The 14,976-nt window shown below is 47.9% G+C and overlaps 2 protein-coding genes across 4 annotated transcripts in view; one reads left to right on the forward strand and one right to left on the reverse strand.

Annotated features, from left to right (window-relative positions):
* IGSF3 (immunoglobulin superfamily member 3) overlaps positions 1 to 3,470 on the forward strand; it is a 94,605-nt gene extending 91,135 nt beyond the window's left edge. For 2 of the 3 annotated variants that reach the window (XM_050985414.1, XM_050985333.1), the window contains one exon: positions 556 to 3,470. In XM_050985414.1, coding sequence (XP_050841371.1) covers positions 556 to 806 — 251 coding nt within the window. In that variant the 3' untranslated portion in view covers positions 807 to 3,470. The remainder of the gene's footprint in view (positions 1 to 555) is intronic. The other variant, XR_007780157.1, reaches the window with a different exon arrangement.
* Positions 3,471 to 3,727: 257 nt separating this feature from the next.
* On the reverse strand, positions 3,728 to 12,547 carry ADPRH (ADP-ribosylarginine hydrolase). The gene is made up of 4 exons (XM_030234069.2): positions 12,118 to 12,547; positions 11,060 to 11,406; positions 5,642 to 6,002; positions 3,728 to 4,953 (listed from the first exon to the last, which is right to left on the reverse strand). Exons 1-4 carry the CDS (start codon positions 12,516 to 12,518, stop codon positions 4,566 to 4,568), a joined length of 1,497 nt encoding a protein of 498 aa, XP_030089929.2. The 5' UTR covers positions 12,519 to 12,547; the 3' UTR covers positions 3,728 to 4,565.
* Positions 12,548 to 14,976: the final 2,429 nt, after the last annotated feature.

Here is a 14,976-nt window from a genome sequence, read left to right on the forward strand (position 1 = left end):
ATTATATTATATTTATTATATTATAGAATGTTATACTAAAATTATATTAAATAATAGAGAAAGGATACTTACAGAAGGTTATAAAGAATGTGAAAATTCGTGATTGTTTTTAGAGTTTTGACACAGTTTGATGGCGATTGGTCATTAAGTTAAAACAATTTACGTGAAACTAATTAAACAACTGCTTGTTGGATAAACAATTTTTAGCTACATTTTAAAGTAGTAAAATGCAGGGGAAATAATTAGATAATTATTATTTTCATTTTTTTCTGAAGCTTCTCAGCTTCCCCCCAAAAAAATCATAAACAAAAAATTTTTTCCAAAAAATATAACAATAACAGAGGACTCTATCACTCATTAAACTCTTGGAGGGATTAAGCTGAAACATGCCATGTTAGAACTTTCTTCTGTTCTAAAACTGTTATTTTTCCCAGAGCTCCACCTCCTGCTTTGACATAGAATAATGAGCATCTGGTTTTCTATGTTTCTGAGGAAGTTTGCATGCCCTGATTAGAGAGAAACCATGAAATGTGAACACCCTTTGTCTCTTTCCAGGCTCCACGCTGCAGTCTGTCATCTGCTCCAATGATGCCCTCTTCTACTTTGTGTTCTTCTACCCCTTCCCCATCTTTGGCATCTTGATCATCACCATCCTCCTGGTGCGGTTCAAGAGTCGAAACTCCAGCAAGAACTCAGAGGGCAAGAATGGGGTTCCCTTGCTGTGGATCAAAGAGCCTCACCTCAACTACTCTCCCACTTGCCTCGAGCCACCAGTCCTCAGCATCCACCCGGGAACCATGGATTAAAGAGGCAGAGACACCTGTAGGGACGCACAGAGGGAGAGAAGTAGAGATACACCAGGAACCCTGAGGAGCACAGTGGGGTTTGTTGTTCTTGTTTCATTTGTTTCAGTGTCTGTGCTCTAACACAGTGGCTGAGCTCTGCCCAGCCAGCAGGAGCAGGAAGGTCCAAGGCTTCTTCCAGCACCTGTGGGAACATACCCCCTTCACCCCAATGGACAGAGGCACTTGCTGTACATAGCAGATGTTCCTCTCGGACTAATTTGACTCACATCAGTTGCTGTCTTTTGGGCTGTTGCTTTTTTATCATTTATTTTTTGGTCACTCAACTGTAGACTTTCCCTGCCCTCCACAAAGTGTGGAGTTCCCAGGGGGTATTTGGTCCTAGGATGATCTCTTTGGAAGTAAACATACATGTTTTCCAAAAAAGATTGGTTTTCCTTCTTGGACTCAGTGCCACAGTGAAGAAGATATCTTTTCCCAAGGTGCACTGAGCTAGCTCCTCCTTCTTCCAAAACAGACAAAGCCAGGTCTGTCCCCAGAGGGGTTACCTAGGCTGTCTATCAAGAGGTCCATTTCAAAGACTGGCTGTAGCCTCAGCATCTTTTTGCCTCCACCTTACTTGTTTTCTCAGGAGGGAACAATTCACCTTTTGGGAGTGTTCGCAGGTCTTGGAGAGACTGAATACTGAGCGTGCTTGCGTTCAGGACAAAAGCAGTTTAGTTTGTCTCATGGAACTGAATGGGGGAAAGGAAAGACACCTGAAAGCCCTGACTACGTTGTAGCAAAGAGGTTCCTTGTACGGTCTCACCAGAGTCATGCTCCTCCCTGGTGTCCATGCTGCCATCTCTGATGAGGCAGGTCTCCTCTGTGCCCCAGTCATTTGGGACTGGGAGGCTTAATCCAGTCTCTGAAGGCTTCAACATGACCAAAGTAAAGACTCTAGGAAGGAGGAAAGGAGAAGCTCCATGGGTCAGGTTCACAGTCCCTGGATGTTCAGCCAAGGAGCCCAGTAGCAAACATGCCACGTAGTGGGGATGTGCTGTTAACCACCATGCGTCACGAGTTTTCCTGTGGCTGCCCTGCTCCCCAGTGTGAGCCTGGACAAAACAAGGGTGGACAGCACATCTGCACCCTGGGGATTTCCCTGTCCCCTTGGCCAAGAGAAATCTTCCCCCTGCGAGTATGTGCATCTGCCATTTGTTTCTGAGACTTAAGGAAGAGAATCCATTTCTCCATAAGCTCCCCATCCTGGCAACGTCACCTGCTCTTGTAAGAGTTGCTGTGGCAGGAAATGCTGTTCTTTCTGTGAAAGATATGGCTCTTGTGAACCAAACCAGGGCTCTCGCCACGTGGGGCACCTGACCTCCTGCACCCACTAATGCCAAGAACCCCTGCCCTGTCCTGTGGAGGAAACCGCCTCCTCCCCCATTAGCGTTACGTCTGGCGGAAGAAAATGTTTGCCAAAAATGGCCTTTTGTTGTCTTCCTTGATGTCTTCCTGGCAAATCCGGCCATTTCTTTTTTTGCAGCATGGCTGAAGCCAACCCGGGGTGGACAGGTGCAGCCACAAGACCCCCCCTGCCTCACGTGTGAGAGGTGCCATACCCACAGCCGTTGTCCTCTCCGGAGGGTCGGACTGCTCTTTGGGAGCAGAGGGGACCTCAGCAGATGCTCTGTAGCACTAAGTCAGTTAGACCCTGATGCCTTGATGTTTCAGAGGTGGTGAAGCTTCAGGTAGGAGATCTGCACTGTGAAGCCTCACTCCTGTCTGGGAGAGGATCCACGTGGCTGCAGATCATCGCGTGCTAAGGTGTTTGAAGTTGGCCACCTCTGCACCTCTACCAGAAGAGCACTGGTTTCTTCTTCTGCTGGGAAGCCCCAGTTTCACTCGTCCCTCTGTGAAGTCTGCCTCTTCAAGAAGTAACTGCTTACTGGCCCCAGCATTTGCATACAATCACATTCCTATATCTGTATGTATCACGCACCCGCACACTTGTCTTCCCTTTCTGGCTAAGATGTCTGCAAAGAGAGGAGTGGGATGAGAAGTGAATGGAAATGAAGAATTGAGGTGCAAACAGCTGCAGCTGCAAGCCAGTTGGTATTGTTTCCTAACTGTACTATCTCCTGTATGTACTGCTCCTGGGCAGGAACCATGACTCACTTCAGCTTTAAGGGAGAAGAGAGAATGAAGTCAGGGGGAGCCGTTCTTTCCTGGGAGAGCTCTGCTCTGCGCCTGAGCCACGCTCCTCCTCGCCAGTCTGTCTGCCCCAGAGCAGGGCTCTCCTGGAGGCCTGCCACAGGGCCCAGGCTTTCCTGGGAAGTGGCTCCCACAGTGGTCCCTGAATGTACCTTGCTGGTGACATTTCTCCATTGCTCTGGCAGTGTGTTGCCCAGTCTCAAACTTCTCTCAGTTTTTATAAGGCAGCCTCTTCCTGTAATGAGTTTTAACACAAAGCTTTTCAAACCACTCTCTCTGCAGTAACTTTCTGTAACAAACCCGAGAAGAAAGAGAGATACCTATCCATGCATGATGTGGAAAAATGTTTGGGATTTTTAAAAAAAGAAAAAAAGTGAAAAAAAACCAACAAAAACTTTGTACTATGTTGCACTAAAACATGTTTTATACAACACACCTGAGAGCTGTAGTAAACTGTGTTGAAATTGTGAATCCTATTGCTGCTGGTTGTTGTCAGATCTGGGCTTTTTTTATGCCTTTATGTGCACTCACAGCATAAAGGTGTGCTGAGGCCCTTCTCTTGGGAACCCTCTCCCTCTGCCCCTACTCCTTGATGCAATAACTTTTCTCCCACTGGTAGCAAATCTCCTCTCTTTTGCAGCTGGAGCTTGCAAACACCTGGCACCTCTGATTTCATACGCCATCCAACCCTCAACCCATGCCATAACAGAATAGAACATTTAACAGAGGCCTCTTAGGACTTTTTATTGAACACACTGGTTTTGAAATTGTTCTGAAAACAGTAAAAGTACTTTGCTGTGTCATAGTCTGGATTTGAAGAAAAACCTTACTTTAATAGAATTATGCATAGCAAATGTTAAGCAAATTACTTTTAGTAACCTTGATGAAAGCAGAATATAGTTCACTACAGAAGATGATGTACAATGCAACCTGTTTAATTCTCCTTACCCACTTTTGCCTTAAGAAAGGATTTGGTCAGGAGTCTTGAATTCTCCCATATTCACTGAAATAGGGAAGCAGCATGTAGCACCACTCCTACCTGTATTGCAGGAGTGGTGTGGAATTGGGTAAAATGTGCTGCTCACACAGCTTTAAGGTCAGGTTTGGGGTTTTTTTCCACATTCATTTGAAACAAAAAACATCCTCTGCTAAAATAATTTTATAAGCTCTGTTGTCCCCAGACACAATGGGCTACTTGCTTGTGCTCCCTGCTCCCCTTGCAGGGGGAGGATGCTGGTTTGGGGAGGTCTGAGTGGGGTTTGCTGCCTGTCCTGCTGCTGCAGCAGGACCATCAGTGCTGCTGTGGGTGCTCCTGCTCCTCTTGAGGACCAGACGATGTGCAGCCACCCTGCAGCGCAGGAGGGGTGTCTTGGGGGACCACTGTGTGTTCCCATCAAACCACCAGCCCCAAATTAGCACCGATGTGGCCTCCCCACTGAAGCCAGCACGCAGAGAAAAGGCAGGTCTGGCTCTGGCTTACATTCTCGAGATTTAATCTGGCAGTGCTGCAAACCAAGCGAGAGAGCACGGGTAAGTGTGCCTGTGGGGTACCCTGCCATCTCCTGCCTAGAGTATGCTGTACAAGTCCTTGGCTACCTTCTCCAGGCGGTCCTTGTACTCCAGGTGGGCGTAGAGGGAGGGGGGAACCCCCTTGAAGGCATGAATGACGCCCCACCAGCTGGCGGCGATGGCAGCCGTGGAGTCGCTGTCCCCCCCATGGAAGAAGGCGCGGTGAGCCAGCTCGGTCCAGGAGTCCCCTGCGCCCAGCAGGGCGTCGTAGGCGATCATGGGCGCGTCGTGCCCGCTGCTGCCCCCCCAGCCGCTGTAGCTGAGCGAGGTGTAGAATGAGTCTCTCTCTTCCACGCCGTACTTGGGCGGGAATTTGGGCGACGAGACCCCGTCCGAGATGCCTCTCTCCTCCAGGTATTTTTTCCACTTCTCTTCGAAGTAATACCTGCCAAACAGGACGGGATGGAATGGCTGTAAGTTGTCCCAGGGCAGCAGCACGCAGCCGAGCATCACGCAGGCGCCAGCCAGCGGAAAACGCGCCACGTCAAGAGCCCGGAGCGAGAGCTCAGCAAAATGGCAGGCGGCCCCCATCTGTCAAAACTAGGGACATGATTTACAGTAAGAGGCACAAGGACAAGTTTCAGTGAGTTAGATTTCCCCTCTCTCCAGTCACATGGGAGAAGGCAGCCCAGCACCTGCAGAATTCAAAGGCTAAGAGTGAGAACTGAGTCATCCTCCAAATTCAGAGCAGCTCTACCTCTGTGTGTGCCCCTGCACACAGAGGTGCAGTGAATATGCAGATTTGGTTGTAACTTTCAAACTGAGCTCAGCCCTAAGCTTGATGCTGTTCTGCAGCTCTGCTTGCCATCTTTCATAAAATCACAGTTGCATGAGATGACAAGTCTACCTACTTCATAATGGATTCAAAAAATGGTCACAAGTACTTGACCCAAACACAACCCACCTCTTTTTTCCCCCCCAAGTTAAGGTACTCTGAACTGTTTTGATCCTGTGCCAGGTGTGTGCTGCCATAGGAGTCTGCCATAATGTGATTACTGAAACTTAAGTATAAGCAGAGCTCACCCTGTGGTACAAGGGCATTAAGAAATGGCAGTGCAGGGAATGCAGCTCACCATTGCTCCATGTTCTCCTTCACAAAGAAGCCGGATTCCTGCACGTAGGCTTTTGCCAGTGGCAGTACCTCCATCAGCCCCTTCCCCCAGGCCACGGGGGGCACGCTGTTCACCGCATAAGCAGTGAAGAGTGCTGAGGCCAGGGCCCCCAGGTAGCCGGTGGGGTGGTGGTGGGTCATGCGGCCGCTCTCGATGCTGACTTTGACCAGGGTGTCCAGCTGGGTGGGCTGGTAGAAGCGCAGCCCGATGCACATGGCGCGCATGGCAGCCCCACAGCCCCCTGCCCGCGGGCTGAAGGGGATCCGCCAACCATCCGGCCGCCCTGGATCCAGCTTCATGGTGCTTTCCACAGACATGGTACCTGGAGACAGGACCACAGAGCCCGAGAGAAGGAAGAAACAAAAACATCAGCAGGAGGTAGCTTGGGGGAAGACAGTCAGACAGTGGAAAAGAAAGCATTGCTCTGTGTAAGGGATTTGAGCTTCCTTTTAAAAACATAAGCCATCTGCTCACATACATATCCCTGCCTTGATCTGCTGGAGCATTCCGCATCCTCCTCAGCAGACCTGATAATTTTTGTTTATGAAAACAATTAAAAGGTCTAGGGGGTAGGAAACACTTCATTGCTCATTTATTGACATTGTTTATATTTACATTTTGTGTTACCTAAGAAAACATATATACTAATAGATAGATACACATATACCTGGATATTTCTCTCTCTGTAAACAGAAAGGTTTGTAGGATCTCTGACACTAGGCCAGTCTAGGTAACTGCTTTTTCACAGGACTTCTAAAGGCAGAGACCCCACAAGGTCCTCATTTGCCTCACTAATAGAAAATTTACTGATAGAAAATGTTTTCCAGCTCTCCCTTGCTGCAGTTTAAGTTTGTCAGAAAGCCTTGGGTATAGCACCTGTCTCACCTCAATGTGGTCTGCATGACTGGTTCTACTGTACTCCTCTTTCATAAGCTGAAGAGCAGCTGTACTAGGTGAGACCAAAGCTTTGTCCAGCTCACTAGGTCATCTCCAAACACTGGCACTAAAGGGTAACTTCAGAAAGACTACAAGAAATGAGGCAATCTCACCTCCATCTCTTTCATATTTCTGCTATTTACTTTTTAAAGAAATTACTCTGCTTCTTCCAGAGCTGCTTCTTCAGACTAACACTTGTTAGTCCAGCATATTCATAGGACAAAGAAAACACACCCTAATTTCAGAGCCCAGCCAGCTTCCCCAGCCAAGACAGTGAAATGTTTTGAGAGCTAAGCACAAATGCTTGTGTGTAAAGAAGAAACAGGTTTGGAACATTGAATTATCTTTGATTCTCTTCTACCTTGCTTCTTTTTCTCCTAGTCTTCTCTTCTGGCCCAATTGTAAATACTTCTTTTCCAGCAGGAAGGTAAATCAAGGCAGGTTTCAAGCAGCTTCATTTAAGTTTTAATGTGCTGGACACTGACAAAGGTGGACTCAACAGACTAACCCCAGTGTGCTGAGTCCTCTCTCAGACACACAGGGTAACAGCAGCAGCTGGGTGTTACCACACCCCCAAAACTAGACTGTTGCTCCTACACTCTGTTCCCTCACTGGTATGGGTAGCTGAGGAACTTGCAGGTGCTGTTACTTTGGAAGTCAAACAAAATAAAACAGTAGCAAGGAAGAAGCCTGGTCAAGCAAATTCACCTCACTTTGGTGCAACTCAGTCACCATGATCTGTGACCTTGCTCATCACAGCCAGGTACTGCACTGAGTCCCCTGCAGAGCTCTTGGCTTCTGCACTTACAAGTACACATTTGGCAGTAGGGTTTGGTTTATGGCAGCCTGTTTTACCTGCATTTACAACCCCCTTGTAACTGAAATACCTCCAAATCCATGCACAGCTTTAAGACCGCCTTCTGGACATAGGCTAAAAATAACAGCTGGCCACTGTCAGGAATAATGTCACATGCTGAGCCAAGTGTCTTTTAACTCTACTGGGACTGGTCACAACCAACCTCTAACTGAAGTGTCGGTGAGTTTGCATTTAGAATGGAGTCCTCACATCTCAGTGTGGGAACATGTCCATGCCTCTAAATTTCATGTACTTTACTAATTCAGTGCTGGCTGCCGTGTATCAAAATTGTTAATTTTGATACACGGCAGCATAATTTCCAACTTCATGATGACTAACAGAAAATTGAGGCATTTTTCTAAAAATCTCAGCATACCAAGCATTGTACCCAATGACCTGTAACAGGGCATTAAAATGAACCTGTGAAACAAAGCCACGTTTTTAAAAAGCTGTTTCTACTACTTTATTTGTATATTCTGGTAAAAGAGAACTTCTTCCAGGAAAGCAAGGGGAAGGGGGGGGAGCACAGGGACTAAGGTAGCTTATCATCAAAATCTGCATAACAAAAGCAAAGATTACTCTTGCTGAAACTTCGAGAAAAAACATTTCTTCAGGACCTGTCTGGGCAGGCTGAGACCACACACCTCAGTGCTTGATAAAAAGTGAGATTGTACTTGCACTAATTGTAGCTGGAATAAAAAGGAAGATGACAAGGCTTTAAATGGAAAGAAAGACTGGTTATTTTGCAATACAATTTGCTTGCAGCTTTAAGGCTGTGCATATTATTTTAGGAAATGACTACTGATAACTTGCAAGTGGAAAAAATTGTGTAAAACAAACCAGTGTATGACAGCTAAGACTTATAATTTATGAAGTATTACAAGTAGTATCCCTCACACTTTTAAACACTTAAAATACTAAAACATTTGAAAGCCAATTTAGGAAGACTAAGATGAAATCACATCAGGTCTTTTTTTTAAAAAAATAGGTTTTACAAAAACTGCTGTAAGGAGTTTTTGAATTAGCAAATTGTTTTGGAAATCCTTTACATGCAGGTTAGGAATCCTTTGCACTAACAACAGGAAATTAAAAGTATCCTAAGCATGGTACTGGTCTAAGGAAAGAAGAAATACAAGGAAGAAGTGGCATGTGAATTAGGGCAACCTGCAAAAGTTTCAAGAACAGCTGGACTCAATTTTTGGGATAGGCTTTCATTCCACTTACCTAGACCCTTCAGGTAACAGCTGTTTGGGATTGATCAGTACACATAAAAAAAGATGAGTTAAACAAACCATGCAGTGGTAAATAATTCCAAAGGGGGAGGACTAGGACCAAAAGACAATTTTGAAGCAGAAGGTTTCCTGAAGAAGTGCTTTAGTTGTACCATGAAAAAAGAAGTACGTCTGTGCTTGTGTTGCTTAATTCACTGGGTTTGTAATCTGCAAGGAACAATGAATTTGGGCTGTGGCACATCACAAATCACAGTAGTGGATGTAGGGATTACCTTGTCGTTGAATTACTGCCCCCAGAGTTCTCTCCTGGGGCTGCATCCCTGAGGGACCCTGCTGTGGCTGTCCTGTGACTCAGAACCTTGTGGGAATCCCTTTGTTACTGCAGTTTTGGGTTTTCAGGTCTGGACTGCCTCATGTGAGCCATCAATGTGACTTTCCCCCACTGTTCTAAGGAAATCTCCTCTGTGTTGGGCAAAAGTTCCAACAGCAACTTTCCATTCTCAGCCTTCAGGGCTGCAATTCCCTGGTGAGTACTTAGGTCAGAAGAGCACCACCTTGGGTTATGTTCTCAGTTAAAATCCACTTATTCTGAACTGCCAAAAGAAGTTATTGGCATGCAGCTTTTATCATTAGAACTTATCATTATGGCATGGAGACTCCAGACAGTTTTTCAGGGTATGGATTAGGTATTCCCTTCAGTGGGAATTGAACTACTAAGGGTCAGGATTTAAACTCTCAGAGCTGAATGCCTTTCCTGTACCTGCAGCAGGAGCAATTCTGATTGCAAAATTTTTAATTGTCTTTGGACCCACTAAACAATGTGTATTTCTTTTTTAACATAGATTATCTGACCTTTCCTTGTCACTCCTCTTAATGTCCATAGCAAGTTTGCTTTCAAATTCATCACTTCCAGGAAAAGGAACTTCTTTGGGCATATTGCAGCTCAGTTTAGTCACAGAAGGAATGCAGTAGGTGTCCTGTTATTCTTAGATATTATACTTAGATATTTAAATTTTAAGTTCTTCTCCTTTTCATCTTAGGCTTTAGTCACCAAGGTTAGAGAGTGAAAATCCTTCCAGGTGCTGTCTCACTGGCAGCCCTGCTTAGTCCATCTTGGCTGGGGGAACTAAACTATGCTGCTTCACCAAAACTGCTGTGAATCTCTTGGAAGTTTGATCTGCCAGCTTCAGCTGTCCTGACAAGCATCATTACTCCTTCCTAAATATTTTATTAATTAGGCCACTTAGTTCTTTACACAAGGACAGGAGCCCACTGTGGAAAGGTAAGCAGAATAAATTCCTGTTCAGGTTTCCAACCTGGTTTATTTTGGAAATGCACAGCTCCAATACACTATGCTCAGTGGCAAGATTTGGCCTTTCCCATGTTTAATGTCAAGACAGAAGACTCTTGACATACTCTGGTCACTCCAAATAAGCACATCTAAGCATACATACAATTACAATGTATAAACTTTGCACAGGACTGCTGAATTTGAGTGTCTCCTGGATACTTCACGCCTCCTGTGCTGGTCAAATTAGAGGCCCAGCTTAAGCAGCTCCAATGTAAATGCAATCCAAGCATCCAGAAGAGCCTGGGCCATGAGCACAGAGACTGATGGAATCCTCGGGGAAGAGCTGGGTCAGGAGGGCTGGGTGAGTTAGGAACCACAGGAATATGTTGTATGTCTTGGCTACTGTAGCCTGTCAAGGTGCCCTTCCTGAGTACTGCCTGGCCCACTGCTTGTGACAGAAACTCAACACCAATGTGTCTATGCAGAGAAAAGAGAGATGATGGAAGTACAGCGTTCAAAAAAGATTGGCCTGACTGTCCTGGTGCAGAAATCAGGCATGCAGAGCTAGCCACAAGCAGACTTTGGGTTTAATAAGTGTAATTATTCCAAGCAAGGATCTTTATGCCCTTAAATATATTTTACATGTAATTTGTTGTGTTTATGAAGAGAAGTTCTGTATTAATTCTCTGGGGTACATCTCAGGGTGTGCATTACAGTAGTTGAATGTGAATTTTTTAGCCACTGAATGTAGAAATCCCAAGTTCAAAAGCTATCACCCTTCCTGAGCTCAGGCTAGCCCTCAAACACACCCATAAGAATGTTTTGTAAATGTGAACAAAACAGCATCTTTTTCATCTAGTTCAGAGAAGCCCAAACCACTTCAGCTTGCCTTGTTCTGTTCTCTGTAGCTCATCCTGAAACAGGTACTGAGTGTGGCAAACTTTTCCTTTACATGAAATACAGTAAACAGCCCAAAGCAGAGCCGGGGCCAGCCCCAGCTCTGAGCTGCAGGAGAGACATGAGCAACAGCACAGCTCTACGCAGACACAGGATGGAGGGGTTACCTGGAGCTCTGCCCTTCATGTCATTCATACACTCCTTGTAGTTCCTTGCAAGCAGAGTGTAGAGATGTGGTAATGTTGGGTTTTTCCCAGCTGCTACCAGGGCTTCGGCCGTGGCCAAGTGCATCACGGTATCATCACTGACTATCCAGCCCTGGAGGCTGATGTTGGCCAGTCCCCCCATGTCTGCCAGCTCCTTGTGGATGACTGGGCCACTCTTCTGGAACTCCCACCTCCCGTTGTAATATGCCACCGTGTCACCAACTGCACTCAGCACCATGGACGCCACGTAGTTTTCCACCCCCTTAGGACACATTTTTTGTCCCGCAGCTACTTGAGTGTAGAAGATACTATGAGAAAGAAAAAAGATAAGGAGAATGAGAATTAAATCATTCCCATTTCAGTATGGGCTTGTTCTGCTAAGCTCCAGCAGGCTGGATACCCAGCCTGCCACACTCAGAGGATGTATTTCTTCAACGCACATGGACCCTGTGCACCTACTGTGCACCTAATGTGGTGAGTGGCACCTCCTGGGCAGCCCAGCCCTGGGCCAGGGGCACCTGGAGATGTCCTGCTGGGATGCTGGCAGGATAAAGCTGCATATCCTGCCAGCAGGATATGGACCAGCTCAAAGGCCAAAAACCCAGGGCAGGACTGCTGAACCATGTGCAGGATATGTGACCACAGCCATGTTCTCCACCTTTCTGAGTGCATGAGCAAGCTCACATCAGCACCCAGCGGCTTTGTACCCTGGGGTAAGGTGAGGCTGACTCTTAGGGGTACAAAAGTAAGGGGTAAGGTTTGGCTGGCCTGCTTAGCTTTGAGGTGACAGTGACACCTGTCCCTGCTCCTCGGGCAGGCTACAACAGCGGCTGCTCACACAGGCAGCGCCCCCACCCCGCAGGTACTTCAGCCATGAAGAACCAACCACGCCCTCCCCCAGGAACCCTCCGCAGCTCAGGCCCTGATTCTCCTTTTCGCTGGCCAGAAGCAGAAGCGACGAAAGCCGTCGGCCCCGCCTCAGCCGGGCCCCGGGCCGCTCCCGACCCGCGGCTACTCACACAGCGAGCCCGCCGACCGCCGCCAGCCCGGCCAGCATGCCCACCGCTCCCCGCAGACTCCGAGCAGCGCACGGGAACCCGCCCCGCTCCATGGGGCGCGGTTCGGCCTCCGCAGCCCTGGGCGCGGCCTGTGTAACCCGGCCCGGGCCGCTCCTCTCGGCCCGTCCTTCCGCGGCCTCCCGGGGCGGTGTCACCGGGCACGGCTCCTCCTCGGCAGCCTCGCCGGGCCCTCCCTGCCAGCCCCCCGGGCTCTCCTCGGCAGCCCCGCCGGGCTCTCCCTGCCAGCTCTCCGGGCTCTCCTCGGCAGCCCCGCCGGGCCCTCCCTGCCAGCTCCCCGGGCTCTCCTCGGCAGCCCCGGCGGACTCGGTTCGGCGCAGGCGGAGAGGCTGGCTGGCTTTCATTTTCGGGGCTGCCCTCAAGAGAGCCGGGCTGAGCCCTCGTACTCGAAAGTGAAACAGGGGCATGAAACGAACTGGTTTTTTTGAAAAAAAGCGCTGACAGCATTTCCCGCGGACGAACGGGCCCTCCCTCCTCCTGGCTGAGCAGCCCCTTCCTGATAGTGGCTGTATCCTCCTCTGTCTACGCTGGGCACAGGTTTTGGGAGGGTTTTCCTCACATTTGGGTTATGCTTCCCCTCCTTGCTGCAGCCTGAGCAGAGCCTCCAGCCTTTGCGAGGAATCTTTGCCCCTGTGCCTACCCCCTTACAGAAGCACAGAATTGCTGCTGAAACTGCGGGGAAAACAGGAGCTCTCTGCAGCATCTTTTCAGTGTTAGAAAATCACAGCGTTACTTTATTCTGGCCAGGATGTGCAGTAGAAATCATCATGCACACAGGTCCGGATTGCGCAGTGAAAATCATTCCGCCATACATGGTTCTTTACTAGACTTTTCACCTATTTATACATAAACTCCAAAGACACTCATGTTCATTGGTCCTAAATTACACAGTTCTTAGTATTCAATCTCCTGTTGGCTATGGATCCCTTCGCCTTGGATGCTGATTAGGTCCTCATTCTTTGGTTCTCTTATTGATCTTTTCCCAGACCATGTGTTTCTGACACCACCCTGTAAATGAACATTCGTTAATGTTCATTTACCTCCTGTGTATTTTCTGGCAACTCCCAATCTGTAGACATTAAACTCATCAGACTTCACCCAACCTCTTTGAACAGAATCTTCTAAAGAGAAACTTTAATTCCCCTCCCCCTGGGCAAAGGCGAACAAACCTAAAGTTACATTAAAAGTTTTTAAAGTTGCATCATTTCCAACAGAATCGTCAGGGTTGGAATAGACCTTCAAGATCACCAAGTCCAACCATCCACCCAGCGCAACACTTTACCCCTTAACCACAAAACCATCATCCAGCACCACATCCAGACACCTCTTGAACACTGCCAGGGGTGGTGACTCCACCACCTCCCTGAGAAATCTGTTCCAATGCGTGACCATCCTAACAGTGAAAAACCCTTTCTAATACATAGTCTGAATCTCCCCTGTCCCAAATTAAAGCTGTTTCCTGTAGGCATGGTAGAAGAGGCTGTAGGAGAGGTAGTTGTAGAGATCAGTGAGGTCACCCCTGGGCCTCTTCTTCTCTAGAGAACCTTCTTCAGTATTTGGGGACAATGCTCTCCCCACAACCCCAGCATGGCCCAGATCAGCTCCCTGGTGACCCCAGCCCGTCCCAAACAAGGGCTGATCTTTGCTATGTCTAGCAGTGCTGCTTTACGTAGTGTCCTGAGGCACCTTGTGATCCCACTGCCTTGCTGTATCCTTTGTTTTTATTTTTGGTAGTGGTTAGACAGCTGAAGGAGTCTGGTCAGTGGGTGAGGAAAGGATAGGTGCACAACACAGGAGCAAGAAACAGGACTGAGCATGGCTGGAATTGCACTTTGTAGAAGCTGAGCATTTTTACCAGCTGACAATCACGTCCACACCAGGTCTCCAGTGTCCTTGTTCACCCCAGAAGGTACCAACACCTCTCACATGGAGGGAAAACAGAAATTTCCCCCTTGGTGCCTATGGGAGAAAGCGGCGGTAGTTTTGTGAGCTGCAGCCCTGGGGGATTTCAGAGCAATCACAAATGTAGTGCTGGATCAGAGCAGAGTCCCTGGGGAATTTGGGGGCAAGTCAGAGTGGAGGGGGCCCTGGGGGACTTCAGGTAGCTGAGAGCACAGGTCTGCATGGGAACATCAGCCTGATGGCCTTGATGCTTCATGATGCCATGTTCATTCCTAGATCTCCTCCTCTGCACCCTGCTGCAAGTGCAGAGTTTGAGAAGCATCTAGCAGAAGAAATAGTAACAGAAAAGGAAGTGGGAAAAAAAGCTGCCGATGTTCCAACGCTGCCAGCAGTGCCTGATGACCTTTTCTGCTTCTCTGGTTCATTTTGTTTTCTCTAGAACAGCTCTGAATTTACCCAGGTTGGTGCAGTGCTCAAAAGCAAAGCGGGGTTTTTCGCTCCTAAGGTTTGGGCCTGTGAGAGGAAAAACCCCTCGTGTTTTTGTCCTGTGGAATGGCTGCCTGTGAGGAATGGATTCTGCTCCAGCCTCAAGGACAGAGGAGTGGAGAGGAAGGTCACAGGGCTCCTCAAACAGAGAAGGAAGATGGGGCAACATCTCTACATCGGCAAAAAATTGCCTGTGGCACTAAGATGTTTGGTTCTCATAATTACTTCCCACTTCCTGAATTCTCAGCTTCCTAAAAAATGAAAACATGATGTGCAGCGCAGTTAAGTGACATCCAAGAGATGTCAGAGAAAAGTGTTGAGAGCTCCTCCCAGACAGATGGAGGATAATGAACCATCAGCAGGAGCCTCCAAACCTAAGGTGGGCAGAGCAGCAGTCTTCAAGCTCAGAGGGAT

This window comes from Serinus canaria, chromosome 1 (genome assembly GCF_022539315.1).
Source record: "Serinus canaria isolate serCan28SL12 chromosome 1, serCan2020, whole genome shotgun sequence".
Taxonomy (NCBI): Eukaryota; Metazoa; Chordata; class Aves; order Passeriformes; family Fringillidae; genus Serinus; species Serinus canaria.